The 15,913-nt window shown below is 40.7% G+C and overlaps 1 protein-coding gene across 1 annotated transcript; it reads right to left on the bottom strand.

Annotated features, from left to right (window-relative positions):
* Positions 1–14,764: 14,764 nt before the first annotated feature.
* On the bottom strand, positions 14,765–15,697 carry LOC114611141 (olfactory receptor 8B3-like). Its single transcript, XM_028755789.1, has one exon. It carries the CDS (start codon positions 15,695–15,697, stop codon positions 14,765–14,767), a length of 933 nt encoding a protein of 310 aa, XP_028611622.1.
* Between the last annotated feature and the right edge of the window lie 216 nt (positions 15,698–15,913).

The raw sequence follows: 15,913 nt of genomic DNA, 5'->3' as shown, positions 1-15,913 counted from the left end.
CTCTCTCTCTCTCTCTCTCTCTCTCTCTCTCTCTCTCTCTCTCTCTCTCAAACCTGATTACCTTGCACCTGTTGCTTTTTATCTGAATACTGTAGTAGGCACAGAACATTGGTGGCTTTCTTTTCAACTGTATGACAAAACACCTCTTTGCCATGCCTGCTCTTCTTTACTCTGTAATATCAAAACTAGAAACAGAAGAGAACATTTAAAAAAAAACACACACATCAGAATAAAGGCTGCTGCCTTTCTATAACCCTTGGATTTTCTTCATCTTATATGTTCGCTTATCTCACAAAACTCTATATATGTAATTTCATTGCAATTGCTTGTTAACATTACGTGGCAAGTGTGTCACTTTCCATATATTAGTACAAAATTATATATATAATTAATAGTTTTGATAATTGAGGAGAATATAAATGGGACAGAAAGTTCCCAGTAGAAAAATATGAGTGCTTGAATTGAATTTCACTTAGAATAATTTCACCTCAGTGTGTGTCAGATCATAATAAACTCTAGTCTCTAGAAATTATAAGTATACACTCACAGTAGCAGAAAATGATCACTCATATTCTACAGTGAGTTTACCTCAGAAGACAGGAAATTATCTTTTTCCTATTTCAAGCCATATTTTCTCTAGGCATGTGTGGTGGTTTGATAGGTATGACCCTCATAGACTCGTGTGTGAATGCTTGGCCTTTAGGGAGTGGCGCTATTAGGAGGTGTGGCCTTGTTGGAAGACGTGTGTCATGGAAGGATGGGCTTTGAGGTTGCCTATGCTTAAGATATGCCCAATGTGGCATATCTCCTGCTACTTGTGAAGCAAAATGTAAATATCTCATCTCCTTCTATAGCACTATATAGCCTGCATGCAGCCATGTTTCCCACCATAGTGACAATGGACTAACCCTCTGTAACTGTAAGCTATCCTCAATTAAATGTTTTCCTTTATAAAAGTTACCATGGTCATGGCATCTTTTCAGAGTAATAAAGTCATAACTAAGATGGGGTACTTAATGATAATTTTAATTTTGATGTGAAGACAAAATGAAGCTTACTAACTGTGTCTCCTTTCTTTTGGCATGGGAAGACTTCAAGCTTGACTTGTATTGTTAGTCATGTAGATATTATGTGTAATTAAATCTTATGTAAAAATTTAATTTTCATGGATAATTTCTCTTTATAAACGTTTGTTGTAGAATACACCATTAAAGTAACTCAATTTACTAGGCGTTATCTATTTTGTTTTACTAATTGTAGATCCCTTGCTTATTTTTTCCATAAACAATTTTGATTTATTATCTCTTTAGTTTCAAAACAATATCATTTTGACATACTCAACAAAGTGTGTTTGCTGGTATTTTTTCCACAGTTATTAAGAAAAATAAAAAAGACATTTATTTTCTAGTACTTTTAGAAAAAATTTACTTAAATTAACATATTAACTGGACATGTATACAGTCCAGCCATTGTTCCTCTCCCAGTACCTCCTCCCACAGTTCCTCATTCCATTCCTCTTCCCCCACTCTCTCTGAGAGGATGCTCTCCCACCACCCAGCCTCCCCATGATTATGGTAAATGATGGTTTTCATGTGTTCTCTGATTCAGTTTGCAAGAACTTTATTGAGTATTTTTGAGTATCAATATTCATAAAATTGGTCTGAAGTTCTCTTTCCTTGTTGAGCCTTTGTGTGATTTAGGTTCCAGACTAACTGTGGCATCATTGGATGAATTAGGTAAGGTTCCTTCTGTTCTATTGTGTGGATTAGTTTGCAGAGTGTTGGTATTAGGTCTTCTTTGAAGCTCTGGTAATGTTCTGGACTAAAGCCATCTGTCCCTGGGCTTTTTTGTTTGGGAGGCTTTTATTGACTTCTAATATTTCAGGGGATGTGAGACTGTTTAGATAGTTTACTCGCTCTTGGTTTAACTTTGCTAAATAATATCTGTCTTAAAAGTCAAATACTTCATCTAGATTTTCCAGTTTTGTTGAGTAAAGGCTTTTGAACTAACATTTGATGATTTTTTGAAGTTCTTCAATTCTCTTATCATTTCTCCCTTTTCATTTCTGATTTTGCTAATTTGGACATTGCCTGTGTGTCCTTTATTTAGTTTAGCTAAGGGTTTATATATCTCATTGATTTTCTCAAAGAACAAGCTCCTAGTGCTGGATTGCTAGATACTGTTTAAATTTGGTTTTGTCATGTAATAACTTGTTTTCTCCACCTATGATTATTGAGAGTTTTACTGGGTATCATAGCCTAGTCTGATATTTGTGTTCTCTTTGGGTCTTCATGACATCTGTACAGGACCTTCTGGCTTTTATAGTCTCTGTTGAGAAGTCTGGTATAATTCCGAAAGGCTTTCCTTTACATGTTACTTCACTACTTTCCCTTACAGTTTTTAATATTCTTTCTTTGTTCTTTACACTTAGCATTTTGATTATTTCATGGAAGGAGGATTTCCTTTTCTGGTGTAATATATTCAGTGTCCTGTAGGTTTCTTGTATTTTTATAGACATCTTTTTCTTTAGGTTTTTGAAGTTTTCTTCTGTGATTTTGTTGAAGGTGTTTTCTGGCCCTCTGACTTGAGAGACTTTTCACTCTCTTCTATTCTTATTATTCTTAAGTTTTGTCTTCTCATTGTGTCCTGGCTTTCCTGGATTTTTGGGGCTAGGAGTCTATTGTGCTTTATATTTTCTTTGACCCTTGTGTCAATATCTTCTATCATAGCTTCTATGTTTAAGATTCTCTATTCTATCTCTTGTTTTTTTTTAATATATTTTAATTCTATATGTCTATATTTTCTTTATTTACATTTCAAATGTTATCCTGTTCTTAATTTCCACCCTGAGAACCTCCTCTCCCACCCTCTGCTACTATGAGGGTGTTCCACCACACACCCACCCACACCTACCTCCCTGCTCTGGCATTCCCCTACACTGGGGCATTGAGCCTTCACGGGACTAAGGACCTCTTCTCCCATTGATCCCCCAAAATTCCATTCTCTGCTACATATGTGGCTGGAGCCATGGGTTGCTCCATGTGTACTCGTTGGTTGGATGGTTAGTTCCTGGGAGTTCTAGAGGGTCTGGTTGGTCGATATTGTTGTTCTTCCTATGGGGTTCCAAACCCCTTCAGCTCCTTCACACCTTTCTCTAACTCCTCCATTGGGCACCCTGTGGTCAGTCCAGGGGTTGGCTGTGAGCATCTGCTTCTGTATATGTCAGGCTCTGGCAGAACCTCTCAGGAGACAGACATATCAGGATCCTGTTTGCAGGCACTTCTTGACAGCCACAATAGTGTATAGGTTTAGTGACTGTACTGTTGGTGATAATTGCATAGTAGTTTCTGACTTCTTCTCTTGGTTTTCCATTTCCAGGATTGCCTGTATTTGTGATTTCCTTATTGTTTCTATTTCCAGTTTTAGGTTTTGGAATGCTTTGTTTAATTATTTCACCTGTTATATTGTGTTTTCCTATATTTATTTGAGGATTTAGTTTCCTTTTTAAGGGCTTCTACCTATTTAACTGTGTTTTTCTGCATTTCTTTAAGTGAGGCATTTATATCCTCCTTAAAGATCTCTATTACCTTCATAAAATGGGATTTTAGGTCAGCATCATGCTTTTCAGGTATGTTGGGATAGCCAGGGCTTGCCTCTTACCATCAGGTTATCTCTGGAGTAGCTAGCTTAGGAGTCTCTGTTTGAAGTCTGCCCACTGTGTCCCTCATTTTCTGTAGATCTCCTGCAGGATATATGGCCCTGGATACTGCAGATCTTCTAGGAGACCTTTAGACTGTGGGGTATTCTGTTCCAGTGGAGGTGCAGACAGGAGTAGAGATAGGGTTCAAGCGAAGGGGAGGAGTCCTGCATCTGCTGAGCTCATCAGGGGTTTCCGCTGCTCTGCTTGTTTGGGGAGCTGTCTTACCTACTCCCATGGCAGTAGTAGGTTTCTGGGGAGACCTGTAGACTTGCATTGTTGAGAGAGAGGGGCAGACATGCTGATCTGCCCTGGTGCAGATGCTACCCTGCTTGTTTTAATAAAACATTTAAGCTTATTTGTGTTCTTTTATGACTTTTGTAGTTTGAGAGGTTTTTAAGATTAAAATTTAGTGCTCATTACTTCAAAAATTTGAATATTTTACAGATTTAATTGTACTTATACTATTGGACTCTTACAAATCCTTCCTTGATCATCTACAACTAGCACCATAGCAGCTGTGCACCTGTGTGGGTTTGTCAATCATGATATGTATTCTATGTCTACCTGACCATCTCTTTCTACATTGAATCATCCTGAGGTGCAGGGACTCGACATTATGTGTCTCTCTATCCTCCAGAGCCAGAAGACATATTTGCCTGCTTCTTAAACGTTTTTAGTGTCAAATCACACCCATATCTAAATTACTTCTTGAAGCATTATCCCTCTCCTAGAAGTAACAGAAGGCTTCTGTCAAGACAAGGTAAAATGAGAATCCTTGAACAGTATTTATAATTCTAGGTCTAATATTAGTTGTCTTCTGGGTTCCTAGAACTATGAGATATATTTCTGTCTTTTAAGCAATGAAAAAAAATGTAGTGTCTATAGGGTCACTGTACAGATTTAGCAAAGATCCTATAAGCTAATACAGACTATTTCATTATATTAACATAGTAAAATAAAAGTAAAACCAAACTCTAGAAAACTTTCAGCAATTCTATCATTATTATAAGTCATTACTAAGTTTTTTTAAAGAAATCTTATTTGAAACCAACTGAAGAAATATAGAGGTCATGGTGAAAGTGAAATGTGAAATGTCAATCAATGAACAGAGAAACACTGAACGACTTTATTTGTAAACAATAATCATTGCAAGCATGCAAACAGATTTTGCCTGGTTCAAGGAGAAAACAGAATAGTGTTTACCACATACTGAGAAACATGGACACAGTAAATAGTTTCTAAATCAGTAAAATTATGTAATAGTGTCTAATGAATAACTTACAAAGATTATGCTGTATGGTATAATTTTTGTAGTTAAAAATATGTGACTTTTTTACTCAAAATTTAAAGAAATAATTCTCATATTAAGCATTTAGAATACAGAAATTAAGGCAAGTCAACAGAAAACATGAAATGACACAAAAAGCTTTTAGGATATAATGGATATCCTGGTCTCATGATGATTTGAATATACAAGAATGGATTATATCATGGAGCTCGTAAGTGTATACCACTCACTGCATAGAATTCATGCTATCTACTTTACCAGCTGTGTTAACAGACCAATAAATAAAACTTTCTTCCATGAAATAGTCTTGGCATTTTGCTAATGAACACTTATCTATAAGAGATGTCAGAGGAAAAAAAAGGAAAAAAAGGGGGTATCAGTGGTTAAGATACATGAGATAACTTTTGAAATTCCCTATATTGCCAAAATCATGCAAACATGCAGGCAGTTTTCAGAAAACAGGAAACAGCTGCCTTTAGAGAATGTGCCAGAATCTGACTTTAGAAAAGGCTGGTCACTCAAGTTTGATCAGAACTTCACAACTGATATCAAAGCCACAACAACTGTGGACAAGAAAATGGAGCTTCTGTGGTAAGACCAGCATTTATTGCATCTTTTAAGAAGCAATAAAGAAAGAAAAAGCTAGACTCATGTTTGTAAGCATTGCAAAATATCATTCCTAGTGACAGGGATTGGCTATCCTACATGAGATGTGCTTCAAGTTGAACCACTCATCTGTTGGCCATTCCCTCAGTCTCTGTTCCATCTTTATATCTGAGCACCTTGTAGGCAGGACAAATTTCGTGTTGAAGGTTATATGAATAAATTGATGTTCCCCTACCTCCACTGTAAGTCCCAACTGACTACAGGAGGTAGCCACTTCAGTCTCCATATCCCCTACTGGAAGGTGTCGCCTGTAGGATTAGCCTTACAGACTCCCCAAAATCTCTGCTGTCCCAAGTCTCCAGCTAATTCCAGAGATATTCTCCCATTGTTTACTGTTCTCACTCCCAGACCTCTCCCACAATTCCTCTCCCAATACCTGATTCCCATTCCCTTTTCTCTTCCAACCCTTCTTCCATCCAGTTCCCTGCCTTCATCTACCTCTGATGACTATTTTGTTTCCTCTTCTGGGTGAGAATCACATCCTCTTTTGGACCTTCCTTATTACATAGTTTCTTTGAATCTGTGGACTGTAGCATGGTTATCCTGTGTTATGACTAATGTTCATTTATAAATGAGCACATACCCTGTATATCATTATGAGTTTTGGTTACTGCACTCCGGATTATATTTTCTAGTTCTATCCATTTGGCTCCAAATTTCATGTCTTTGGTTCTAGTAGCAGAATAGTATTCCATTGTGTAGATGTACCATATTTCTTTAATCCGTTCTTCAGTTGAGGGACATCTAGGTTTGTTACAGTTTCTGGTTATTATAAGTAAAGCTGCTATAAACATATTTGAGGGAGTGTCTTTGTGGTATAGTGGGACATCTTTTGGGCATCTGCCCAAGAATGATATAGCTGGGTCTTGGGGTAAAAATATTCTCAATTTTCTGAGTTTGGAAATCACCTGCCAAATTGATTTCCAAAGTGGTTGTATGTACCTGTTTACACACCTACCAGCAACAGAGGCATGTTCCTCTTGTTCTGGCTCCTCACCAGCATAATTTGTCCCTTGAGTTTTTGATCTGAGACATTTTGATGGGTATTAAGTGGGATGTCAGAGTTGTTTTGATTTGTATTTCAGTGATTCTTTTTCTTTACCAATTCCTCTGTAGAGAATTCTCTGTTTAGCTATGGACTCCCTTTTTAATTGGGTTATTTGGCTTGTTGTTATCTAATTTCTTGTGTTCATTATATATTTTGGATATTACTCCTATGTCAGAAGTAGAGTTGGTGAATATCTTTTCCCATACTGGGCCATAACATCAATGTGTACTGAGAGGAACTTTGGCTAAGTTCTGGAGTAGAGATGTCCAAGGTCAATGGACCTCATATAGTATGTACTTTCCTGCTTCATTAGGGAGTACTGAAAGCTTAGGAAACCTGACAGAGTCTAGGGAAACAGAGATGTCTGGCCTCATTCTTTAGGAATTTACATACGTAGCAATTTGCCTGGAGCCAAACCCAAGAAATTACCTGCTGTTCTGGGAAATGTAGTCTCAGGTCTCAGGATCTTAAAGAATGTCCGGCATTTCCTGGGAGCTGGTTACTAATGGGATGGCCTAGGGCAATAATAAGCATATGACAGTGGGATGATCTGGGGTAATAAGCATTCAATAGTGGGATAGCCCTAAGCAATGACCCTTGCCCAAACTTCCCAGTTTGCTGTGTCTTTATAATCTGCACCCAAAATTAAAGTTTCAGAGCTTGATCAGAACTCCAGATTTGCTCTCAATTCTTGTGTCTCTTGTCCCTTCATTCTTTCCCCCCTTCTCTAAGGTCTCATTGAATTCCCGAGGGCTGGGGTAGCAATTAATTTACTTCAATAAGAACATTAAATCAGTGGCCTCATAATTTATTATCCCTAGAAGAAACCCAAAGTTTTACTATTATATTGAAGAGTAAGTTTCTAACAGAATTTGAAGAATATAGTCTATTTATTACTCCATGCAAACTTTATCAATAGGAATAAAACTCTAATATATTAAAAATAGTAATAGATATTTTATAAAAAATATAAGAAGGACCAGCAAAGGACACCTGTAGTGGATTGGCCTGATTCTGCTTTTATTTTAGGGACAATCTTGATTCCTCAAGACCTAGTTGCCCAAGAGATGAGAGAGTCCCTGCAAAAGATCCAAGTGATGCTATGTGAACTTGCCTCCCCAAGTTATTTCTGATTAGTGAATAAAGATGACAATATGTGGGAAAAAATAGTAGGCCTATGTGGAGGCCCAGTGGGTTTCCACACGGCTGGTCCCACATACACAAGAAGGTCTAATGTTCCAGTGGCCTGGGGCTTTCGCATTGGCAGGCCCCAGTGACACGAGGAAGTCCTTGGTTCCAGAAAGGATTATTGTCATGGCAGATGGTGGATGGATCTGGAAGTATGCCTCATAAAACTCAGGGCAGTCCCGAGTTAAATAGGGAGGGGGAAAGGGAGAGGATCTGGGGAAGAATGCTTAATTTGCTCTGCCCTCTGACCTTCATTAGTATGTAATCCCTAGGGCCTGAGGCCTATAGTCATACCCTCTACCTGTGCACTTTGGGAGGGGCTGTAATGGACTACATTACTGAACAATGTATGTCTATGGAGACAAGACTGTGTGTCATTACTCTGGGTTCTGGGGGCACTCCCAAAATCCTGCTGGTTCTCACATAGAGTCTTGGGGTTCTAGGCCCATGCCCAGCCATGAACTGGAATACCCTTATGCAGTCCCACATCTCCTTTCCTTTACTTTTTTAAAAAAGAGGGGGTCACTGTGGTGAAAATTTTGGATGAAGAAGCCAAAAGAAGGCATTATGTAGGCCAGAGGGGTTAGCACAATTAAGTCACAGAATAAGGGAAGTTGGGGGGGTAGGGAAAGCAAGGGATCGTTGAATCCATTGAATACAGGTGGTACAGTTTGAGGGTAGTAATAGCTGACTAATTTAGATAGACATTATATTTTCCTAACTAACATGTAACTTTGCTATTTGACTTTGGCAAAAGACTTCATCTGAAGCTGGAGGATTCAGCATGTGTCTCTGGATCTTGGCATGTCTCTGGAGTCTGTAGTCAGTTGGTGTGGCTGGAAGAAGACAGCTTGGCATCCTAGGCAGGTTCCAGGAGGTGGCATTATCTGTGTTGGATCTGTGGGTATAATCACAGAGAAGCAGCCTCTCTGGTGGGGAGATGCCTGGAGAGAATACAGCTTGGCAGGTTCCATGGCTCTGCCATGTTGTGTCTGTGCTGCCTCATGGTGGCTGGGTGCTTTAGCAGAGAGGCCAAGGCATTCCCCATTTGTTTTTCATAGCAGCTTTAAATGTAAAGAAAAAAAGCCAACCATGAAGAAAAGCTCACAGCAAGAAACATAGGTGTTTGATAGGAGAGTCAGAAGGAGTAAAAGGCTGTGTAAAATTGAATCATGGTGGGTAGACATGTAGAAGCTGGAGTATAGCCAGAAGCTCCTGGGAGAAGCTTGCAGGAGGTGAGCAGTTTCTCATGGCTCAGCCTGGATTTAAGATACTGTGAGGTACACAGGGGGGAAGGGAGCAGGCAGAGTCTCAGACCCACTGCTTCAGGCAAGCCAGCTGGGCTGTAGCTGGGCGCATATGACCTAGGAGGTGAAGGGGGGAAAGGAGCAAGCAAGCAGAGAGCCAGCCCTGTTGCTTCAGGCAAGCAAGAACTGGCCACAAATGACAGAGGAGTCAGGGAAGTCTACACTACGCTAGCAGACAGCCTGTGAAAGACTGACCCCTGGGGGAAAATCACTGGAGACTAGAGTTTAGAGCCAGTGCTCCTGAGAAGCTAGCAGGCAGAACACAAAAGTCTGACCCCTGGGGGAGGAGCAGAGCACAGAGATTAGGGAGTCACCACCACCTTGTGGAGTTGGAGAACAGGTGGGGATAAAGAGAGAAAGAAAGCTACAATAGCAGACAGCGTGTGAAAGGCTGAAGTAGGCACTCCTGAAAGCTCAAAACGAAAAGGGAATCTCTCACCCAAGGGAAAGAGTCTTAGAATGAGAGTCATGGCAGGCGCTGTGGCCTGAAACACAGCTGTTCACTGTGAAGGAGCCCTCTCTGTGGAGCTGGGGGATGGGCAGAGTGGAGGCTAGGGAGTCACCTCCATCTTGCCCTTGAGCTGGAGAACACGTGAAGGAGAGGGAGAGACAGAGAGAGAGAGAGAGACCTAGTCTTTTGAGCTAGGCAGGAGCTAGAGGTAGCTGAGAGTCAGAGAGAAAATGCTGGCCTGAAACATGTGGAGAGAGAAAGAGAGAGACCTGCCTAGTCTTGTGAACTAGGCTGGAGTTACTCATGTTTCCATGGAGAGGTTCTTGGCAGGTGCCAGTGGGGGGTACTTTTGGAGCTGGCTTTGCCCACATCCTCTACCATCTGTAGGGAATGATGTAGGCCCATGCATGGGCACACTCGGGCATGAGTCTCTGTTGCATTGTGGGTCCATGTGTCTGTCATGAAGCAGTAGCTTAGCATGGCAGGAGCACATGGGATCTTGGCTCAGATTATTCCCTACAACACCTGATGAGCATGGCGGGGTCCCACCCGGCATGGGGAATTCTCAGTCTGGTTCCGCCGGGCTGCAGGGCTCTTGGATTGGGGAATCCCTGGGCCAGATGTTGGATGGAGACCCACTGGTCTCAAGCCCTTGGGCTTTCAGACCACTAAGAGGTCTCGGAAGGACCAAGATGGGAGCATGTGGGCACACAACCAGCCAACCCACAGCCGTGAGAATCGAGGTGGTGATAAGAAAGAGGCCCTGACAGCACCTGTGGGAGAAATTTGATTATAGTACTTGCTTAGCAGACTTGGTGGCCTGGCCAGCTTGTTTCAAGATGTGGGTCCTCGTGGGTGTACCAGACAGGGGTAGCCTGGTTCTTGAATTCCGTGTGTGTCTATGTCCTGCATGGGCACCAGATGTGGAAAAAATATAAACTGCAGTGGAAGTGGAGATATCTCTGGGGGTTTCCATGCTGGCGGGTCCCACATACATGAGAAGGTCTAGGGTTCCAGTGGCTGGGGGTTTTGGTGTTGGCAGCCACAATGACAGGAGGAAGTCCTTGGTTCCAAAAGGGTTTATTGTCATGGCGGATGGTGGATGGATCTGGATGTACCCCCCCAAAATTCAGGCTAGACCTGAGTAAATTGGGAGGGAGAAAAGGGAAGTATCTGGGGAGGATCTGGGGAGGATCTGGGGAGGCATGCTTAATTTGCTCCGCCCTCTGGCTTTCATTAGTATGTAATCTCTAAGACCTGAGGCCTATAGTCATACCCTCTACCTGTGCACTTTGGGAGGGGCTGTAATGGCCTACATGACTGAACAATGTAGGTTCATGGAGACTAAACTGCATGTCAGGACTCTGGGTTCCTGGGGCGCAGCTGAACTCCTGCTGGTTCTCACATAGAGTTTTGGGGTTCTAGGCCCATGCCCAAACATGAACCAGAATACCCTTATGCAGTCCCATATCAATAGCTAATAGTTGGGCAGAAGAGACAAAGGCGAGGTTTAGGGTTCCCACACTTGGGGGTCAGAGGAGAACCATGAAGGGGAGAAGAAGGTGAATGGAGGAGGGAGCTGTAATGGATTAGGTGAGTTATGAAAACGTGGCCCTGAGGACTGACCAATTGGAGTTAAGAGCAGTCCAGATGAAACACAGTAAGTAATAACTTGGGGTTATTGATAGGAAACTAGATTCTAATAGCATAAAGATAGATATCTGCCCTGCTCTTGTGCTTATAAAAATTTAGTGTAGATATGTTATGTGTATCCTTTATCCAGAAAATAAATGGTCAAAGGTTGTTGGACAATGTTCACGCCTAGGGGTCGTGGGCAGCATCGTGGGCGAGAGCTGGTTCGGGTGGAGGCAGCATTTCCCGGCGGTACTCAACAGCGCAGACCGCAGACGAACGAAGGACCATCCCAGGACCCACAGCTCAGCAGTCTTGTCCATGAGGTGAACATCTCACATGCTGGCAGTGACCTCGGGTTCCCAAGAGCATAGACATCGGGCATGCGGGACACGGCGCAGGCCAGGGTCCCCACAGAGGTGGTGCAGGGGCTGTTGTTGTCAGGAGAAAATGTCCCATGACCCACTAGATTGTAGAGAATTCAGGGGCAGGCGGAAAAGGATTCTCTCCCTCCCCTACCCCATGCGGACAGGGACGCGCAAGAGTCTTGACTTACACAAGGAGTCCAGAGTTCAAAGAGACACGTGGAGCTGAAGACATTTATTGGCATGGCGGTGGGTTTAGGTGGTGGCGCTCTCCAAAAAAATGTTGGAAGGGGTTTGCTTATATGAGAAGCGGGAGAGGGGAGGGTTTGGGAGACCTGTTAGCCCGCCTTCTACCTGGGCCTTACATGACATGGCAAGGGGGCTGTATGTCAGGTCTCTGGATTCTGGGGGCGTGGCCGAACACCCAGGATTTCACAGCCCCACAAAAGGTGGGGTGGAAACTCTGCAAATGCCAAAGAGCTCTGGATTCACGAATGAAAGACATACACACATGCAACTTTACTTTTAATATCCCATAACTAGTTCAGTGGCTGGTCCAATCTTGAACCTCCACATGGCTAACACACTCCCCATCCAGTATTCCTGTGTTAATATTTGCTAAATTTATTTTACATCTCTGCTACCCCAGATCCCATTGGGAGAGTGGCCTCTGGGGCTGATTCCCTAACTCGTTGATGTCCATGAGCTCTTAAGTCTGATCTCTCTGCTTTCCAATCTTGATGATTCTTCTCCTTTCACTTCCCTTCATCCCTTGTTCAGGAAATCTAAAAGTCCTACCTCCATCTCCCTAAACAACCATTGGCTGTTAGTAACTTTATTGATTAATCAAAAACCAGCTGGGGACAGAGACCCTCAGAGTCTGAATACACAGATTCCCATTTTGGGAGCCTTACTAAGACAAAGCATTTGAAACAATCCCTAACATAGTACCTCTAGACAGATTTAAATCTTTCAAAACCTTCTTTGTGGATTGGAACACTCCTATTTTCAGGCAAGAATTATTCATCTTCCGAAGGAAATATTTTTGGCTAGTATGATTTGATAGTTTCGATATTTTGTGTATTTGCCCTTTTAAAATGAGGTCTATTGACAAAAGTTTTTGAATGTGATTTCTGAAATAAAAGATCTTAGTAAAATGAGTATATCTAAGACATAGTCCCTGATTCCTATTGGTACAGAAATCTATACTGGGGAAATGGAAACACGAGGAACAGTGTCTCCTCACAAGGAAATGACACAGTGTGAGACTTACAGAGTTCATTGTGGCCACACACATTTCCCACAATGCTAACTGTTCTGTACCACTCTTCCCTGTTTCAAAGCATGAATACTCAAGCATTTATAATACTCAAGCATTAGTGTTGAAGCCTGCTCATTCTGCAACTATCACATCTGTTATCTCTCTTAACAAGCATAGGGAAGTGCTGGCTATGTTATCAGCTTGCTTCAAATATTAGATAAGACTAACGGCTCCTTCATATAGTTTGTATTTTTGTGATGAGATCTGGATTAATTGACTTTCCTTGTTAGTTATAAGTCTGATATAGACACAGCAAATGGAGAGCTCATTAGAAAACCATCTTTGCATCTTTAAGACTGTTATATTTTTAAGGAAGTAGAAGTCAAAGTTTACTCAATAAAGTAGAAACATTCATCTCTGTTAATGGACATGGCTTCATTGCCTATGCAGCAACAAGCCAGAAATAGCTATCTACCCTCCAAAACTTAATTAAAAGAGCCATATGTGTGTGTGTGTTTGTGTGTGTGTGTGTGTGTGCCTGCATGTGCATATAAATATATTTCATGCAATAATAATTGATGAATAAAGAGTACATGAATTTGAATTTGAAAGAGAGAACTGAGAGGTTTACAGAGGGTTTATAGGAAGGAGAGGGAAGTGAAAGATGTATTTAAACTTCTAGCTCAAAAATAAGGAAACATAAAGTCAGATTAATAGTGAAAGACAGAATATAGAGATCATGCAGTGAAACAAGTGTGGGAAGATAGATAAAGAGTTTCGGTACATTTGCTTCCTAAGTCTATTTTCAGGGGAACTTTACTTGAAGGTAAGGTTTAAATAAAAGGCAAGAAGCATGCAAAACTAAGTGGTCTGGACAAGTTGTGGTCCTATCCATCATTGTCTCAACTATTAGTCCTTCCTGTAAAATCACTCTTACAAAGTGATCTGACATGTTGTTAATGACAGGTTTCTCTTCTGTCAGACAAGTTGTCCCCAGTATTTTGACCTTTTCTTGTCCCAGCAGGAGATTCCTAGAGAAATAAACATTTATTGGGGTCTATTCTTTTAGTATTCTGATAGTCAAGGAGATAGTCATAGGTATCTGTTTACAATGCATTCAAAAGTTGTCCTGGAGCTCCTAATTCTTCTTTTTGTATGTCTTTGGTATTCTTGATAGATACGTTAGGTACACTTCCTAATAATCTAGCCAAAGGTGAATTATGATTTTAAATTAAGTCTCAGTTGGGACTGCTTCAATAGAATTATATTGTCATTTTATTTTTTATATTGTCATTCACAGAAGGAACAAAAACAGAAAGATTATGATGTACTGGAGACTTGGCTATCTGCTTTGGAAAAGAAAATCTAAATGTATTTAGATTAAACTGCTAACTAAATCAACTCAATTGTTTTTTTAAAACTTTTTGGACACTGAGCAGAGAATGTGTGATAGAGTCTTTACACCTGCAACAGTCATTACACTGAAAACTATATGTATCTACTGACAACACTTGAATGTGATATATTTATGCCCAGGGTAGAAGGAAAAAGCACAGCATAACGTAAGATTAATATTTCATTTCAGGTGGCAGACATGACTAGAATACCACAAAGGCATGCTGACAACCAAAGATTGATTTTAACGATGGAAAAAAGCATTCTTTGTATTGTAGGATAACATATATTGATAACTAATAAAGCACATATTAAAGATGAAGGACATGTACACAATATAGTTTCCAACTTATGAACACATGACAGAAAGAAATATGACAAAAAAAATCTGCACTCAAAAAGAACTACTCACTGACAATTTCTTTGATCTTTTACTGCAGAAAAGGGTTACACTGAAATTTGATCAATACATTCTCCTACTCAGGGTTTTTCTCAGGGCAACTTTAACATCTTTGTTCCTGAAGCTATAGATTAAAGGATTCATCATGGGAACCACAATAGTATAAAAGATGGAAGAAATTTTTCCCTCATCCATAGACCCAGATGAGGAGGGCTGAAGATACATAAATGTGCTTGATCCAAAAAACAGAGAAACAGCAAATATATGAGAACTGCAGGTACTGAAGGCCTTGTATCTGCTCTCAGTGGACCTCACTTGGAATATGTTACAAAGAATGAAGCCATAAGAAGTAAGAATGATGGCAGTGGGTACAATGATGTCCTTTCCTGCTACAATGAAGAGCTCTATTTCATTGACATAGGTGCTGGTGCAGGAGAGCTGCAGTACTGGGAGGAGGTCACAGAAATAGTGGTTGATGGTGTTCCCATCACAAAAAGTCAGTTGAAGCATGCAACCAGTGTGGATCATGGCACCCAAAAGTCCCATCAAATATGAACCAAGCATAAGATAGAAGCACACCTTAGGGGACATAGCAATGGTATACAAGAGTGGATTACAGATAGCCACATAGCGATCATAGGCCATTGATGTTAGTACATAATATTCAGATATGGCAAAAAAGCAAAAGAAATAGAGTTGAGTCATGCACCCCGTATAAGAGATAACATTCTTCTTTAGTATGAAGTTCATCAGCATTTTGGGTGTAATCACTGAAGAATAACAGAGATCTATGAAGGACAAGTTAAAGAGGAAAAAGTACATGGGGGTGTGAAGGTGAGAGTTCAGTGCAATTAGGATGAGCAAGGCCAAATTTCCTAATGTGGTTACCATGTATATTATTAGAAAAAGTAAGAAGAGGGGTATTTGGAGTTCAGGGTCCTCTGTTATCCCCAAGAGAATGAACTCCAGCACCAAAGAGCCATTTGCCACAGCCATTCTTCCCTAGGAAAACCTGGAGAGACAAAAAATATGCAAACTTACAGGAGAAAACACAACTGACAAAAATCTATAATAATCTTGAAAAATGTACTGATAACACACTGACCCACTTGTAAATAGTCTACCCACCTTTGATGTTACCATAATGTGAACTGGTATTCTTTCCACACTAAATATAGTAAATACCGTGCCTACCTCTAACTTTAGCACTTT

Source organism: Grammomys surdaster, unplaced genomic scaffold (assembly GCF_004785775.1).
Source record: "Grammomys surdaster isolate TR1022 unplaced genomic scaffold, NIH_TR_1.0 126086, whole genome shotgun sequence".
Taxonomy (NCBI): Eukaryota; Metazoa; Chordata; class Mammalia; order Rodentia; family Muridae; genus Grammomys; species Grammomys surdaster.
Note: the sequence above shows the minus strand (reverse complement) of the source record. Positions and strands in the feature narration are given on the sequence as shown.

Bases quoted from the DNA above. Each gene is read 5' to 3' on its own strand.
- LOC114611141 (XM_028755789.1), bottom strand. From the start codon at position 15,697: ATGGCTGTGGCAAATGGCTCTTTGGTGCTGGAGTTCATTCTCTTGGGG.